Genomic DNA, 15510 nt, shown 5'->3' with positions numbered 1-15510 from the left:
ACATAAAAAAAAAAAAAAATACCGGCTTGGCCTATTTTTTCAAAAATTCTCAAAGAACTCTATTTTTATAATTTTCATTTTTTATATATTATTTAAATAATTTTCTAAAGAATGTGACCGTTGCAGTAAGAAAATATTACCGTTGGGAGGTGCAGAGCTGTAACAACTAGCAAGAGGTTTACCCTTTGGTGGAAAGAAAAGAATAAAAGGCTGAAATTAGAATTAGGCAACAAATCTCTACAGATATTCCCCCGGAAAGCAAAACCCATCTGGGTTCTCTTTCCGATTACTCCAAATTCCATCAAGGGCGATCAGTCGAATAATTGAATTATTCATTTTGGGAGAAGGGAAGCTACAATTTTGGGTGGGGGAATAATCGATGGATGATCAGGTGGTGCAGCGAGTATTTCAAGAAGGTGGGCGTGATTTCTACCAACAGCAGCCTTCGACTTCTTCCTCTTCTTCATCCATTCTCCAGGCTCTACCCCTACATGTGGTATGCACCCTTCTTATTTGGGGTTTTCCGGTTTTCCTTTCTGCCAATTCTATTTGTTCAGAAACGTTGAATGATTGAGAAAAAGGGTTCTATGCTTAGTAGTAGTTTAATTATGAAACCCTGGAGTAGTTCCGGGAGTTGAGTACGCGTGATTGAATGTGCTTTGCGCTAGTGTTGGTTCGTTATGGATGAAGTTGTTGTGGAAATTTAGAGTTGGAGTTTTATTGCTAAAACATTGTTGTCGATGGTCTCATTATAGTTATGATTATCTGTAAATCTGCATTTAACTCTAATTATATGAATACCGGTGCAATTAGTTCTGCAAAGGTTTTTCTTTATTTCTTTTCCTTTCTTTTCATTCTTTTTTTTTTTAATTGTTCTGTTGATTGTTTTTATTTTATATTGTTTGAAGAAAGGAGCCAAGGGGTTCTGATGTGGGTGATGGCATCCATATTTGAAGTTGGTATACTATGTGCAATAGTCTTTAGTTCTATGAGATTGATGAACCTTGTGATTTTGCAGTCTTTTGATCATGGATACTACTTGCTGGTGAAATCTATTCAAGAACTTAGGTCAAAAAAGGATGGTGTGGTCACTGTTGGAATTGGAGGTCCAAGTGGATCAGGAAAATCGAGGTCATTGTCATGGTTACCTACTTTTAGTTTTTTCAATTTCAATATTAATTCTTGATGGGTTTTCCTAGAAGCTCGAGGATTGTCTACTTTGTGGGTTGTCTTATACTCAAAATGTGTATTATGGTTCTTGAAGCTTAGCTGAAAAGGTAGCCTCTGTAATTGGTTGCACTGTTATCTCAATGGAGAACTATCGTACTGGAGTTGATGATGGACATGATTTGGATTCAATAGATTTCGATCTTCTTGTGCAGAATCTCGAGGTATGCTTTTGTCTTTTTCATGTGCATTTTCTTTGTAACAACTGTGCCAAAATATTTGTTGATGCCCTGAATCGGAGAAACATATATTGATGCACTATTGATTATCTTTGTTAGATACTTGATTGTATAGAGTCTTGAAATAGACCATTGTGAAACCGTTGTTGAAAAGGCGAAGTTTGGATGAGTCTTAAGCCCAGAGTTTTCATCTGCAAAGATGGTACGAGATAATTTTATTAATTTAAAAAAGTAGGCTATCAAATTAATAAAAAACTATGATTGTCTAAGAAATCTTGGTAACAAAGTTTCCTATGGACATTCTGAAATTGGCAAAAATAAATTTTGATTCTACCCATCTTTGAACCATATGCCAACTGCCAAGTGGCCTTTTGTGCCCCTAGCATATGAGAAATGCCTCTTGGCACTTCAAGACAATTTACCACTGTGTTGCCCTAGGGCACACACCACAAGCCGGACCCATGAGTGCCATTTGACCACTGGGTCAATCCTTATTTCATGTTTGGATACAGGATACCTATGCAAAACATAATGAGCTGTGGAACATTTACGCCATTCAGATTGAGTAATACGCATCTCGTAACTACGTATTTTCTTTGAATAGGACTTGACAAATGGCCGTGATACATTATCCCCAGTGTTTGATTTTCAAGGAAGAAGACGTATTGGTTCAAATGCTATAAAAAGCATTTCATCTGGGGTGGTACGTGTGCTTGTAGTTGCTGTTTTGCTAAACCTATTGATTCTGATTCTCCATGTTTTGACTGTAGGTTATAGTTGATGGTACTTATGCCCTGCACGCAAAACTACGCTCTTTGTTAGACATACGAGTTGCTGTGGTAACTCTTATAGATCTTCTATCAATTTTTCTGTATATTTTAATCACCAGTTATCACTATTCTTCTGCTATATTATTTGCGTTCTAGTAAAACAAGTGCTTCTATGGGTTTGATTAAATTTCCATATCTATGGCGAAATCAGGTTGGTGGTGTTCATTTTAGTTTACTTTCCAAAGTGCAATACGATATTGGAGAGTCGTGTTCATTGGACTACCTGATAGACAGCATTTTCCCACTTTTCAGAAAACATATCGAGCCTGATCTTCACCATGCTCAGGTTAGCATTAAGTTATCCTGGTATCCTAAGTTTGTATGGTTACTATTCTTCTTATTCTTGATTAGCTTCATTTCTATGTAGATCAGAATTAACAACAGCTTTGTTTCATCATTTAGAGAGCCAATTTACAAGCTCAAATGCAAAAGTGAGGTATGTCAGGATTTGCTGCTCACAGGATGGGTTCTTGCAAACAATGACAATTTTGTACACAATTTTCGAATTTGTGGAGAAAAAGTATTCTTTATCCAAAATCTTTAAGTTTAGGTTTTGAAACATATATCTCAGTAAATTTATTACTTGTTTATTCATCTTCCGAAACCTTCTTAATTTGGGATTCATTGTCAACTGCAGTCTCAAAGTGGGCTTGCTGCCTACATTTTTCATGGAAAGGAAACACAGGTTGACAAGTAAGTTTTCAATCGACGGAAGTTTACCACCTTTATTGTCCATGAAGATGGTTAATTGCTATTTCATTTGTCACTTTCTTTATGTTAGTAGAATCTGAGCTTGTGGATTTTTGCTTCAAGTTTTATTGAGATGTACTTGAGACCACCTTCTGCAAGTGAAGAAGCTCGAATAAATGATTGGATCAAGGTGCGCCAATCTGGTATCAAATACTATCTCTCCTTGGGTGATCAGAGGATTGTTGATAAAAATTATATCATCCGGCCAAGAGCTGAATTTGAGGTAAAACAGTTCCACTTGTGATTATGTTCCTTCCTATTCTCAGAAAGTGTCAGGATTTTTGACAAAAAACATGATTAAGTTCAGCACCAATCATGTTGCTGTTTATCAAAGAACTTTTGAATGTCTAAAAAGTATATTTTGTTTGTTGGTGTGTGGGAGAGAGATCAGGGAATAAGATTGAACAAAGCCTTTTGGTAATTGAAGTTGGAAGAAGTCCCAATCCTTGTAACTGTACATTGCGCTTGCAATCCATGCATCTGGGATGAAATGTACCACTTTGTGGAACAATGGATGCACTTCCTTGCTACATGTCTATACTCTTCTTTGTGTACTTTTTACTATTTTTCTTTACCATGTAGTTTTCCTCAGAAAATATTCTAAAGCATACAGACACATATCCTCTCTCTTTCTGCACTATCCATATATTGGAGAAAAATTTGGAAAACAGAAGTTAAAAAGTTCCATCTATCTATTCTGAAGGAACTGCATTAGTAATATCGAAGTATTTTAATTGTAAGAAAAGAACCCAACCAGTGCAGCTTGTGGGAGGGTAGTTCTTCCTAATTTGTTGAGTGGTTGGTTTTACTCGGCAATCTCCACGATAAAGTAACTGTAGTTAATGAATGTGGAGTTACTTACTGCACTGACTCCCAGAATTTCCTCATGGCATGGTTAATTTTTTTTAACTTTCCCAGTCAACTAAAATAGGCTTTAATTGAGAATAATTTTATCAGCCTAAACTATCAAAGATAACTGGGAAGTTCTGTAGCCAGAGGCCTGAATGCACTGAGTTTGGTTGCAGGATTGAGGAGTACTGATATTTGTCAATACAAAGCGCTTAATGTGCTTTATTCTTTATTCTTTTCTTTTCTTTTCCTTGTTGTTTGTGAGTCTCAGTTGTATTTTAAGAATAAATAAACAAACGGTAATATGCTTAATACTACTTTCCCCTAATTCAATTTTTAAAGATCTCTTGGTGATTTTTGAAATATCTCCATTACTTATATTTTGCATGATGGTATCTCAGGTTGGCCGGATGACTCTGGGTGGTTTACTGGCCTTGGGATATACAGTGGTGGTCAGTTATAAAAGGGCGTCAACCTCAGTTATTGATGGCAATCTCTCAGTGTCCTTGGAAACAATTGATACTCTTGGAGAGACCTACATGGTGCTCAGGGGCACAAATAGAAAAGTATGGCCTTTTCTCCTTCTTTAAGAATTATAATATTCCTGAATTTATATAGCCGAACAGGACAATCTTTGGAAGTTTTTCTTTATCTATCAGTGTTTCTCTTCACAATTTTGGGAATTTTGGTGTGAGTATGTGCTGATGTGCAAAGTTCTTGAAAAATGGTTGTATTCAGATTTTCTGATGCTTCTTCATTTCTATCTTATATTGTTTCTCTTGCTATTGCTTTCTCAAGAATGATTAATATGAGCTATCAATGAGATAGCTGGTAAAATATTTTCCAACATATGGAGATAGATGCTTGTTGCAAGTCAACGACTGTCTTAAGGCCTTCCCAGTAAAGTCAATTAAATCACGCACTTCATCCTATTCTCATCAGTGACAAGATAGTGAAGATGTCTTTCTTTTGCCTACTATTTTTGTACATTACATTTTGCTCAAATAATTTGTTTACCATTATCCTTCCTCTAAAAGTTACAAAATCACATGGGATCACAATTTTTCTTTATGTCTTTATGTATTACTTCGTTAGACTGGCCTGTATTGGCTGTTACTGCCTATCATTGTGGTTCCTCATGGCTCTATGTAACTTTTATAGTTCGTCACTTGACACTCAAATTTGTGGTCCGTAGAGCTCATTGGTTTATTAGATCTTGCTAATCCATGTGCTTCACTATACTTTAGTTGATCAACACAATATACACTTTGGTTATGCCTTTTCGGTTTCACATGGCATATTAAATAGCAGAAGTTGGAATTGCTGGTGAGTCCCTTAATAACCAGGACAACTGTGGAGTTGAACTATGTTTGATGCAGTCAATCTCTTCTGTAGGTAGTTGGTATGGAATCATCAAGGCTGGGTATCACTGGACCGTGGATCACTAAATCATATCTCGAGATGATCCTTGAGAGACAAGGTTTGAACTTATATCTACCTGCATGCATATATATCCTATCCTTGCTTTCTTTTTAGGTTTCTTCTGTTTTGTTTGTCATGTCACGAAAAAAGGCTAACTTGTGTGCCACTAATGTTAGGAATTGAATGTAGAATTTGAGGATTAAATGGTAAGGACTGGTTCTTAATTTGGTTTAAACTAGTTAGGTTCTTAATTTGTTTGGTACCAGCTTTGTCTATACTCTGTGTAACATTGCAACCATGTTTTGGTTGATGGGAGAGAGACACTGGAAAACCACTGAGTTACTCGAACTTGGTTTAAGATTGACGCTAGAGTTACAGGTGTGGTTCATTAAGCATGACAACCAAACTTGATCACATTTTCTCATGAAAGCCCGTCTCAAGATCCATTTAATTAGTTAAGATACTCTAAATATGGAAGATAGCAAGTTGCTTGAGTTTGATTCCTGTCATCAGTCAACTTGATCAAAGCTTGTGTGTGAACTCAAGTTTAATAACCAAATCAAGCTTGGCCACTACCTTGTTGGGGTCAACTCAGTTGTTGACACTACTATATAGAGATGGTCACCAAGGGGTTAAAAATGACACAAAAGTGGATGATCAGATAGTTTAGCAATTTAGTTGTCTATCCCAGCTAGTGGTTCATATGGAGAAATTCTAAATTGTGATATTTTCTGCATCCTATGATCAAGTATACATAATTATCAGCCATTTCTCTTTCTAATAGATTTATCCAAGTTTCAGGTGTTCCAAGGCTCAACACACCTCCACTTTTGTCTAATGCATCCCCGGCTACTACTCAAGAAAAGTTGATTGCAGCTCCAAAGCCACTTCGTATAACTCCCAACCTGGTGAACCGGATTGATGATTTGTCTCAGCCATGGACTCGGTCACCGACCAAGTCTAAAATGGAACCTGTCCTAGCAACATGGCATTTTATCTCACCAGATCCACTCCTATCGGGGGGATCTGCTGCTGGTATGTCCTTTTTGTAGTAGTTGGGTGCCTTAAAATGTCTGTACAAGTGAAATAAAATATATAGGTGAATCTATTTATGGTTTATCCCCTATTGCTCGATTATTCTCATAAAACAACCACAGGTTCTCCATCTTCCAGGGACTCACTGCAGCTTGCTCCAATGCCTGAATCATATGACTTAGATAGAGGACTGCTTCTTGCTGTACAAGCAATACAAGTAAGTTTTCTTGTAAATCATGGGATTTGTTTGCTTCTTGTACTAGTTTAGTTTGAGTTCATAGTCTGCCAAAATCTGTAATGAGCACAAACTTGAATTTATATATAACTATTTCAGGCTCTGCTGGAAAATAAGGGACTTCCGGTCATAGTTGGAATTGGTAAGAGGAACTCTCTCTCCCGGCACACCAAATAGTTGCAGCAATTAAATGCTTACTGAATTGAGTCGAAGAAAAGTGTGTAGCCCAACCTTTAAAGAATTGCATTGAAGTAAAGTATTTTGCATGAAAAATAGAAACCCAGAGTTTTTAGGCAGTTTATGAACAGTTCCTTTTAATATTTCTAGTTTAGCTTTTCACATTTTTATTCTATCAGGTGAGTAAAATGTTAGAAGCTCTGTTTCTTTCCAAATTCTGAAATAGTAGATCTTGTGATGCTTTTGGGTACTTAGATGGCCATGAGAACAATTAAATTCTTAGACAGAGAAGTATGCAATTGCATTATGCCATCCTTCAGTTTAGAGCATATTCTCAATCAGGCAAAGCATTATGAAAAGTAGGGTTTAAAGTTATTTATATGTGATTGAGTTACATAAATGATGTGATCGTATTTATTTTGTCTTCTCCGGCAAGAAATATAGTGTTTTCAAATAAACTTTTCTTTGCACTAAAAATGCCATTTAATGGCTCCCAAGCCGGTGTTTCCTCTATTTTGGCGTTCCAATCATTTTTGTTTAGATATTAATTGATGGTTGAATCTCGTCTTATTCATCATCAGCTGTTGTTGAAAGTATTTCAACCGCACTGAAATGAATTCTTTATATTGATGGAGTTATTATTATTAAGACTTCTGGTAAGGGGTTCTATGATGTTTCCTTCACCTGCAAAGGAATTCGGTGCCATGTTTTCTACTGTTTATTCAGGGCATACGTCAAACTTGCAAATTGATAAAACAAAGAACAACTAGTGAAAAATGGCATTTTAAGATGGTTCCGCTGGATTATGAGATAATCTAAAGCTATAGAAAGTGTGTACTATATTTCTAGTTGCATTTATCAGAATGCTTATCATTTCATTCTCACTCATTTTGTCATTCTTTATATCCTAGGCCTCTTTTTGGCATGTTTTCTTACTAACAATATATTTCTCCTTATATATTGAATTAGCTTGGACTAGGGTCAGTCTCATCCTTTTTTCAGAGAGGAAATGGTTACATATCATTCAAATCCCATGGCACCAAGTCTCATGTTCAGTACAGAACCAGAAATTTGCACATACTGCAGGAAAATCCTACTCGAGAAGAAGGTTTCTGGGCACTGGGCAATGAGGGTGGTTGAATGGAAGATGATAAGAAATTGTATCGTTACCTAAATGTTATCTAAGAGTAGATATATTATAGATGCAAGAGAAGTCATTGATGAAATCAATATAATATTTAGAAAACCAGGGGGCTTCTTTGACTATGAGGCGAGGAGAAGTTTGAGTGAGGGCTCTGAATTACTAATTTATTTTTGCAAAAGAGAAACTGCTAAAAGCTTGCTAGAAAATTAAAAGGCGTGATAACTGGGACATGTTTTTTAAGTCAGTTAATTATGCTCTACTCCAGAAGAAGGTTTTCTGGGCACTGGGCAATTAGGGTGGTTGAATGGAAGATGATAAGAGTAGATATATTATAGATGCAAGAGAAGTCATTGATGAAATCAATATAATATTTAGAAAACCAGGGGGCTTCTTTGACTATGAGGTGAGGAGAAGTTTGAGTGAGGGCTGTGAAAGGAGAAGCCTTTATTTACTAATTTATTTTTGCAAAAGAGAAACTGCTAAAAGCTTGCTAGAAAATTAAAAGGCGTGATAACTGGACATGTTTTTTAAGTCAGTTAATGATGCTCTACTCCAGAAGAAGGTTTTCTGGGCACTGGGCAATTAGGGTGGTTGAATGGAAGATGATAAGAAATTGTATTGTTTCCTAAATGTTATCTAAGAGGTTGATATATTATGAGGTTGAGAAGTAATTGATGGAATCAATATAATAATTAGGAGGCCAGGGGACTTCTTTGACTATGAGGTGAGGAAGTGTGTGTGAATGAGGGCTCTGAAAGGAGAAGCCTTTATTTATTCATTGCAAAAGAACTGGCCTGAAGCTGTTCCATATTCATGGTTTATGATGTTCGTTTCTTGTCGGCATAATGGTGGTGCTCTATTTCCGGAGCAATGTCATTATAGTTTGCTCTTGAAGAGCTGTAACCACACTCCGCACTCCCCCCTGCTCGTGTCTTTGACTTTGCATATAGTGAGCCAGTGAGCTTCTGGATCAACAATTGTTTATAGACTACTACTTTTTTTTTAATCTGAAGGGTTTTACATGTCCTATCGCTGAATTCAGCAGTTTGTTTTTTGATACTCTTGTTTCTTATAATAACCATTTCTCCTCCTAATCTTGTTTTAGGAGGTCCAAGTGGATCGGGAAAAACGAGTTTGGCTCGTAAGATGGCAAATATTGTTGGTTGTGAAGTCATTTCCCTTGAAAGCTACTACAAATCTGAACAAATGAAGGATTTTAAGTACGATGACTTCAGCTCTCTTGATCTGGCTTTACTGTCAAAAGTATGCATTTTATTTTAATTTATTTTCCATCCTATGTTTTCTATTTTATATATTATTATCAAAAGGTTTTGAAGAAATTGCCTGTATATGAGGTAGAGACGATAGATGCATGAATTATGAAACTTAGGTTATACTTGCTCCTATATATATACATGTAAAATAACCCATTATATATGTCTTTACTTCAGTGCTGTGTCTTGATACTTACATTGAACACATTGATTTTTTTGAGTATGTACTCTGAAGCAACTTCTATTTGGCTAGTGGATAGACTTGAAGCAGATAGGAACCTTAGGATTAACTGTCATACACTCTTAATCATGGACATGTTCTTAATGGCAGTTTGGGCCTTGCCTTGGCTTACTGTTTCTCTCTATCAACGTACATATATGTATGTATGTGTGTATGTTGTGTATTTCCTGGAAAAGCCTCAGGAGTGTTTAATTGCAATTCTTCATGTCTGGAGCAGTAGTAGAGAGGATCTTGTAATGTGAATATTCTCAGTGTCATATGGTGTAACTGGCTTTCAGTAGTTCTTCGCCAGTACTTTATGTCTTTATGTTATAAAACTTGTTTCAAGATGAGAAGTATAGAAGCATTAGATGGAGAAATGTTTCTGATGGATGTTGGTAGTGGACTAGACCTTAGTTCCTTGCTTCTAGGATCTTTTCCTCATTTATTAACTGAATTGTCATCCTGGCCATTGCAGAACATTAATGATATAAAAAATTGCCGGAGAACGAAGGTACCTGTGTTTGACCTGGAGACTGGTGCTCGTAGTGGTTTCAAAGAGCTTGAAGTATCTGAAGATTGTGGTGTGGTATGACATCAAATCATTTTGCTACTTTGTGGTGTTATATTTTATGATCAAATACACTCTTTTGCCTTATTAGGACTGAAGACATTTGGCTCATATATAAGTAAAAACTAAAATGAGTTATCCTCCTGGTGGCTAGTATTGAAAAATACATGATCCAGTGATTTTTTGCAACTTCTGAATTCAGTCACTAACATATTTCTTCCAAGGAAAAACTAGATGCTAAAGCTCACAGCATCATGTCATCTAATTCCTTCCAAATCACTGGAAACAACTCTGCTTGAAAGCTACATTGGATAAATCTGATTACATCTGGTAGATAGGATCTAAGGATGTAGAACCAGTTATTCATCTGTAATTTCATTATCATATATGGTCAATGTATTATCTGAATGTGCTAAATCTTTACAGGGTTACAATTAAACCTGGTTTTATTTTTATCAAACTGGTCTGAAGAAATTGGCCCTGCTTGTCTTGGCCAGGTAATTTTTGAAGGTGTTTATGCTTTGCATCCTGACATCAGAAAACCTCTGGACTTATGGATTGCTGTTGTAAGTGTGACAGAGATATTGTACTTCATCACTTTTACTCTTTGATCAATCTTGTCAATTTGAAAGTAATTATGCATGTCATGAAACAGGTTGGAGGAGTCCATTCACATCTTATTTCTCGGGTTCAAAGAGACAAAAGTAAAGTTGGATGCTTCATGTCCCAAAATGAAATTATGATGACTGTGTTTCCAATGTTCCAGCAACACATTGAACCACATCTTGTTGAAGCTCATGTTAGTTTCTTGTTGCATTTTATATTTTGATTTGGCAAAATTTGAATCACTTTAATCATGCAGTGGCCATTGCAAGAGTGTAGAATGGAGCCTCATGCTAGTTGATTTGAATTTTACTACCTCCTGGAAATTATTTGCTGCACATGCCAAAAAGTGTTCAATATTCTCGAGGAAGATCTCATACTCAACTCTAGAATATCTCATGCACTCACGTGCAGTCGATCACAGTAATGCATGCACTCACACTCATCACATTATAAGCTAAACGCTAACTGTCAAGAACTCCAGAAAATATTTTGGTAGAGATTCTTCTTTTGTCAGCAAAGGTTTTGATATATTAAAAGAGGAAGACAATTAAAGCTTTTATCAATCAGTTCTACAGTAGCTTCTAGTTATTTTGTGAGCGCATTCCCTCTGATGCAGCTGAAGATCAGAAATGACTTTGACCCGGTGCTTTCACCTGAGAGCTCGTTGTTTGTGTTGAAAAGTAACAAGCAAGTAAGTTCTTTCTGTCTTGTCTTATGCTGGATTTTTCTGTGTTTCTTGTTTGACGGCCATAATTCTATTCACAGGTTGCTTACCAAGACATCCTGAAAGTTCTTGATCCAACTAAGATATGCAGTTCAGTTCAGAATTTCATTGACATATATCTAAGATTGCCTGGAACCCCTGGTAACGGACAGCTAACAGAGAGTGATTGTATAAGAGTCAGAATATGTGAGGGTAGATTTGCTTTGCTGATCCGAGAGGTTTGTTTTCTACCTTTTGTTTTCAACACAGTTTGATGCTTATTGATTCTTTGTATCCCATGACCCACCCTCTCTCTTGTGAAGCCTATTAGAGAAGGAAACTTTATTATTCAGCCAAAAGTGGATTTTGATATCAGCATCAGTACAGTAGCAGGCCTGCTTAATCTTGGGTATGTCAAAATGTTCTGTAAAAGCAGTAGTGTGTCTTACTCTATCCGTAATCTATGTGTAGTCTTCTCGTGAGCTCCGATTCCATAACCGTTTTTATGATTTTGTCAGCTTGTCATATAATAGGATTAACAGATAATGCTCCACGCTGGTCCTTTATACCATGTTTCTCTCTTTCTTGTTGATATTTTATGTTATATCTCTGTGATTTTTTCTTCAGGTATCAAGCTGTTGCATATATTGAAGCATGTGCATATATTTACCAGGATGGAAAGGTAATATATCTTTTATCGGCATATCTTTTGTCTCAAAAATGGGAATTGTTACTTTAATTTGACTACCTATGGGCAATATTTCTTTACCGTTATGGCTTTCCAGAGAAAAGTTGGTTTATTATGTTCATACTAGTCTTCTGCTAGAGAAGTCACTGTATTCTGCTCCTGCTCCTGTTTGTTAAAATATTTCTTTCATGTGTCTTGTGTTTTTCTTTATTTTGTTCTCCTTTTTCAATAGAAGGTTGCTGCCTTTTTCGGAAGTATCAAAATATAGGCTTATGACCCGAAATATAATTTTTTTAAACTAACCCTTCAAAATATATTCCATATTTTGGGCAAATGAAACTTAACACAAAACCTTGTTCATACTGCATCTGCAAAATGCTTACTTTCTAATTTTAATTCCTTGTTCCTGGAAATTGTTTTGGCCTAAAGTATCGAAACAGTTTCTCATTTTCTTCCTTCTGTGTTCTTTTAGATTCTTATCGAGATCGATCATTTACAAGATGTCCCAAGTCCTTACCTTCAAATTAAGGGGGTTAATAAAGAAACAGTAGTAGCTGCTGGCTCGACTCTCAAGCTGGATGGTTCATATACCACAAAGGTTCTATACCATTTTTTTAGGGAATTATACACTCCTCTTCCCTAAGGTTTGGTGTAATTATGCGTAGACTTCCAGTTGTTCGGGAAATTACATCTAAAACCCTTGAGGTTTACCTTCATCTAATAAATAAGTCTCTCAATTAGTGAAAATTAACTGAATTTGTTGATACAACTAAATGAAAATTGACGTATGACTTATTGCAGGTCAAATTATTTTTTTTCAGACTAAACTACTCTTATGATGGTGAAGATATATTTCCTCACATGTATTGCCGCGTGAAGAAGTATGAGGGTCATTCGGTCATATTTGACCTGTAATAAGTCAATCGAGGGTGAATACAGATTTTTTTGTTAATATTAGCAAATTCGGTGAATTTTGATCAACGAAAGGATTTATTTGTTAGATAGAAGCAAACAAATATAATTATTAAAACTATGGGGTCTACGTATATTACCACCAAATCTTACCCCTTTTTTAATATTTACTTATTGTAGTGCTTCATAGTGGTGCTTGGCTCAATTAGCATGCGACCAGTTTTCTCAATTTTTAGAAGTATAACTCTTTTCCTTACTATGTCAGAGTTATCTTGAGATAATTATAGAAAGGTTACCTGCGGTAGAAAGGAGTTCAAGCGGGATCCATTCTCAGCAAGCTGCAAGATTGCAAGAACTTGTTGAATATATACAATCTCAGGTGTGCTCAACTTTTTTCATCCTTAGATAATATAAATATATATTTGTTTGGCATTTACACTTGTTTTATACTATAATTTTTCTTAATTCAAATTATTAATATTTAATTAGATTTTAAGAAATAAAGGAACAAAAGTAAAAGATTTAATATATATTTATTTTGCTGGAGAATGATGATTAGAAGAGATACAGAAATAGAATAGTTATTAATCCATGTGATGATTAAATGATTATTAAAACATTATGGTTCATACTCTTATGATAGTGTATACAGATGTGCTTATATATAGACATATAGATAAAATATTTAGGTTTAGATTAAATATAATCAAGATTTGTACTTAGAAAATTAATTTGCATGAATTCAATAATTTTAAAATCTAATTGAAACAATTCAATCAACTTTTTTAATAACCTTATTACAATCTTGCCCAAGTTCAATTGATATATTTATTAATTCAAAACATTATCAAAATTAAGTGTTAGATAATACTAATATTAATTTACATAAAAGCCATTAAACAGAAGTAACATAATTATAATGATAATTTTGTTAAATCAAAAAATGAGAGAAACCTCTTAGCCCATTCAAACTATTGTAATAGGTAGATAGAGACACAATAGATATATTATATACATACATACTATGGTTGTGGATAGACATAATCTGAACTCCGGCATCGTCAACCACAAAATATTATGCCCTGAGTAAGATGTCAGTGCGGTGCAGCAATGCTCTTGTTTTCTTTTTACCTAGCGATTGAACTGATAATCCTCGGCTTGCTGCCTGCTTGTTATCATCACAAAGGGGATAGTGTTAGTTCATTTCTATTACAGAGAAGAGGATCTGGGCATTATAAATTATTGCTAGGATCATTTCTATGTGAAGAATGATAGCTTCACCGGTCCTAGGCTTGAAGGTGCTTCTCATTTGGAACTATGGTTAGTGTAAGTCACTTCTAGCAGAAAAAGCCTTTCATAGATGAAGAAAGATAACAAAGTTGAAAGTTCAGCTCCAACTGTCAATGACATATTTGCTCCATGTTTATATTGATCCAAAGCATCTGCAACTTGAAACATGAACTTCAATTTTGCTGAGGACCATGTATTTGTTTTCATAATGGTGTTTATGAACGTGAAGAGTGTTCTATGTGTAAATTAGGATCATATGCAATTATGTGAAAAATTCAAGGTGGTAAGGACAGTAAGACAACAAAACATAGGACATTTTGTAACTCATTTCAGGTGTGATATTATGGTGCTGAACAGGGTAGCAGTTCAGCTTCAGAGTCATCACCAAGTCGAGAAGCTTCTCCATTGGAAGGTGTAATTGAAGATATGCAATCAAGGATTAAACGTCTTGAAAGATGGCACGCAATTAATACTGTATTCCCTTAACTCTTCTTTAAATGCTCCTATCTTTTCATGTGGGAGTTGCAGCATCCTTTTTTGTTCTTGCTTTTGCTTTAGAAAGAAGAGTATCAATCTTGTCGAAAGGAATTCAACTTGAACTTGCTGGTGTAGGTGCTTTGGACATTTTTAATGTCTGCATTTGTTGGGTACTCACTCTACCAGAGGAAGCGCCAGTAAGTTGTGTGCATTGAAGTTTATAGATTCGAAGTCTGGAATCCACATACGGAAAAGACATCGAAGGCTATAGGACAATAGTCAAAACACATGTTCTGTTCACTCACAGCGACCATTCAACTACGAGTTCTCAATTCTCTCTGACAACCAAAAAGTTTACCATATATACTTCTAACCCTCAAAGCTTCTTTCAAGAAGGAATTGAATCTGGCATAGACGAGCTTTGTTGCCTGCATTGTTTTATAATAGTGCTCATGTAGATTAGAGTTTATACAGACTGATATCACCTTTTCTGGCCATGTATTATTTACTGTCACATTTTGGCCATATTGATTTAACTGGAGATCCACGTTAAACAATGCCTTCAATTGTGAATGATGACCAACTGAAATCTTCTCTGGGTGCAACAATCATGCTTTAATTTCTTCTCGCCTTATAAGCCACCTCTTGCTTAATTAAGAGCAAAAATGCATATAAAGCAGCCATTAAGAAGAAACAGCAACAAAAATATGTATGTGAAGCATTCAAGAGTACAAAATTCTAAAGTTTCACGATCGCAGCATACCCAGAACAGCAATTAGGTATTTCCAATCTTGCAAAAAAATATATATTTGGCCGTTCAGTCATATGTTGTGATTCCTAATACAATGCACGGCATGCACAACTCCCAAATGAGAGACGATTCATGTTCAGTCACTCTGTAACTTGCATCATTTGTTTGCT

The 15510-nt window shown here is 35.6% G+C and overlaps 1 protein-coding gene across 2 annotated transcripts; it reads left to right on the top strand.

Annotated features, from left to right (window-relative positions):
* The first annotated feature begins 215 nt into the window (after window positions 1-215).
* On the top strand, window positions 216-15197 carry LOC105156246 (P-loop containing nucleoside triphosphate hydrolases superfamily protein). 2 transcript variants are annotated; one of them, XM_011072322.3, is made up of 26 exons: window positions 217-496; window positions 1019-1131; window positions 1265-1391; window positions 2011-2109; window positions 2177-2245; window positions 2388-2522; window positions 2604-2672; window positions 2874-2929; window positions 3050-3209; window positions 4237-4401; window positions 5231-5315; window positions 6059-6292; window positions 6415-6509; window positions 6627-6669; window positions 8954-9111; window positions 9821-9931; window positions 10411-10479; window positions 10569-10712; window positions 11136-11210; window positions 11285-11461; window positions 11546-11631; window positions 11850-11904; window positions 12383-12508; window positions 13088-13201; window positions 14470-14586; window positions 14725-15197. In XM_011072322.3, exons 1-26 carry the CDS (start codon window positions 380-382, stop codon window positions 14788-14790), a joined length of 2865 nt encoding a protein of 954 aa, XP_011070624.1. In that variant the 5' UTR covers window positions 217-379; the 3' UTR covers window positions 14791-15197. The 2 variants fall into 2 exon arrangements, with proteins under 2 accessions (XP_088734091.1, XP_011070624.1); XM_088877965.1 differs by lacking the exon at window positions 14725-15197 and having other exon boundaries at window positions 216-496; window positions 14446-14574.
* The last annotated feature ends 313 nt before the right edge of the window (window positions 15198-15510 follow it).

Source organism: Sesamum indicum, linkage group LG2 (genome assembly GCF_026168435.1).
Source record: "Sesamum indicum cultivar Baizhima isolate 11 linkage group LG2, ASM2616843v1, whole genome shotgun sequence".
Lineage (NCBI taxonomy): Eukaryota > Viridiplantae > Streptophyta > Magnoliopsida > Lamiales > Pedaliaceae > Sesamum > Sesamum indicum.
This window is presented reverse-complemented; position numbering and strand designations above follow the sequence as displayed.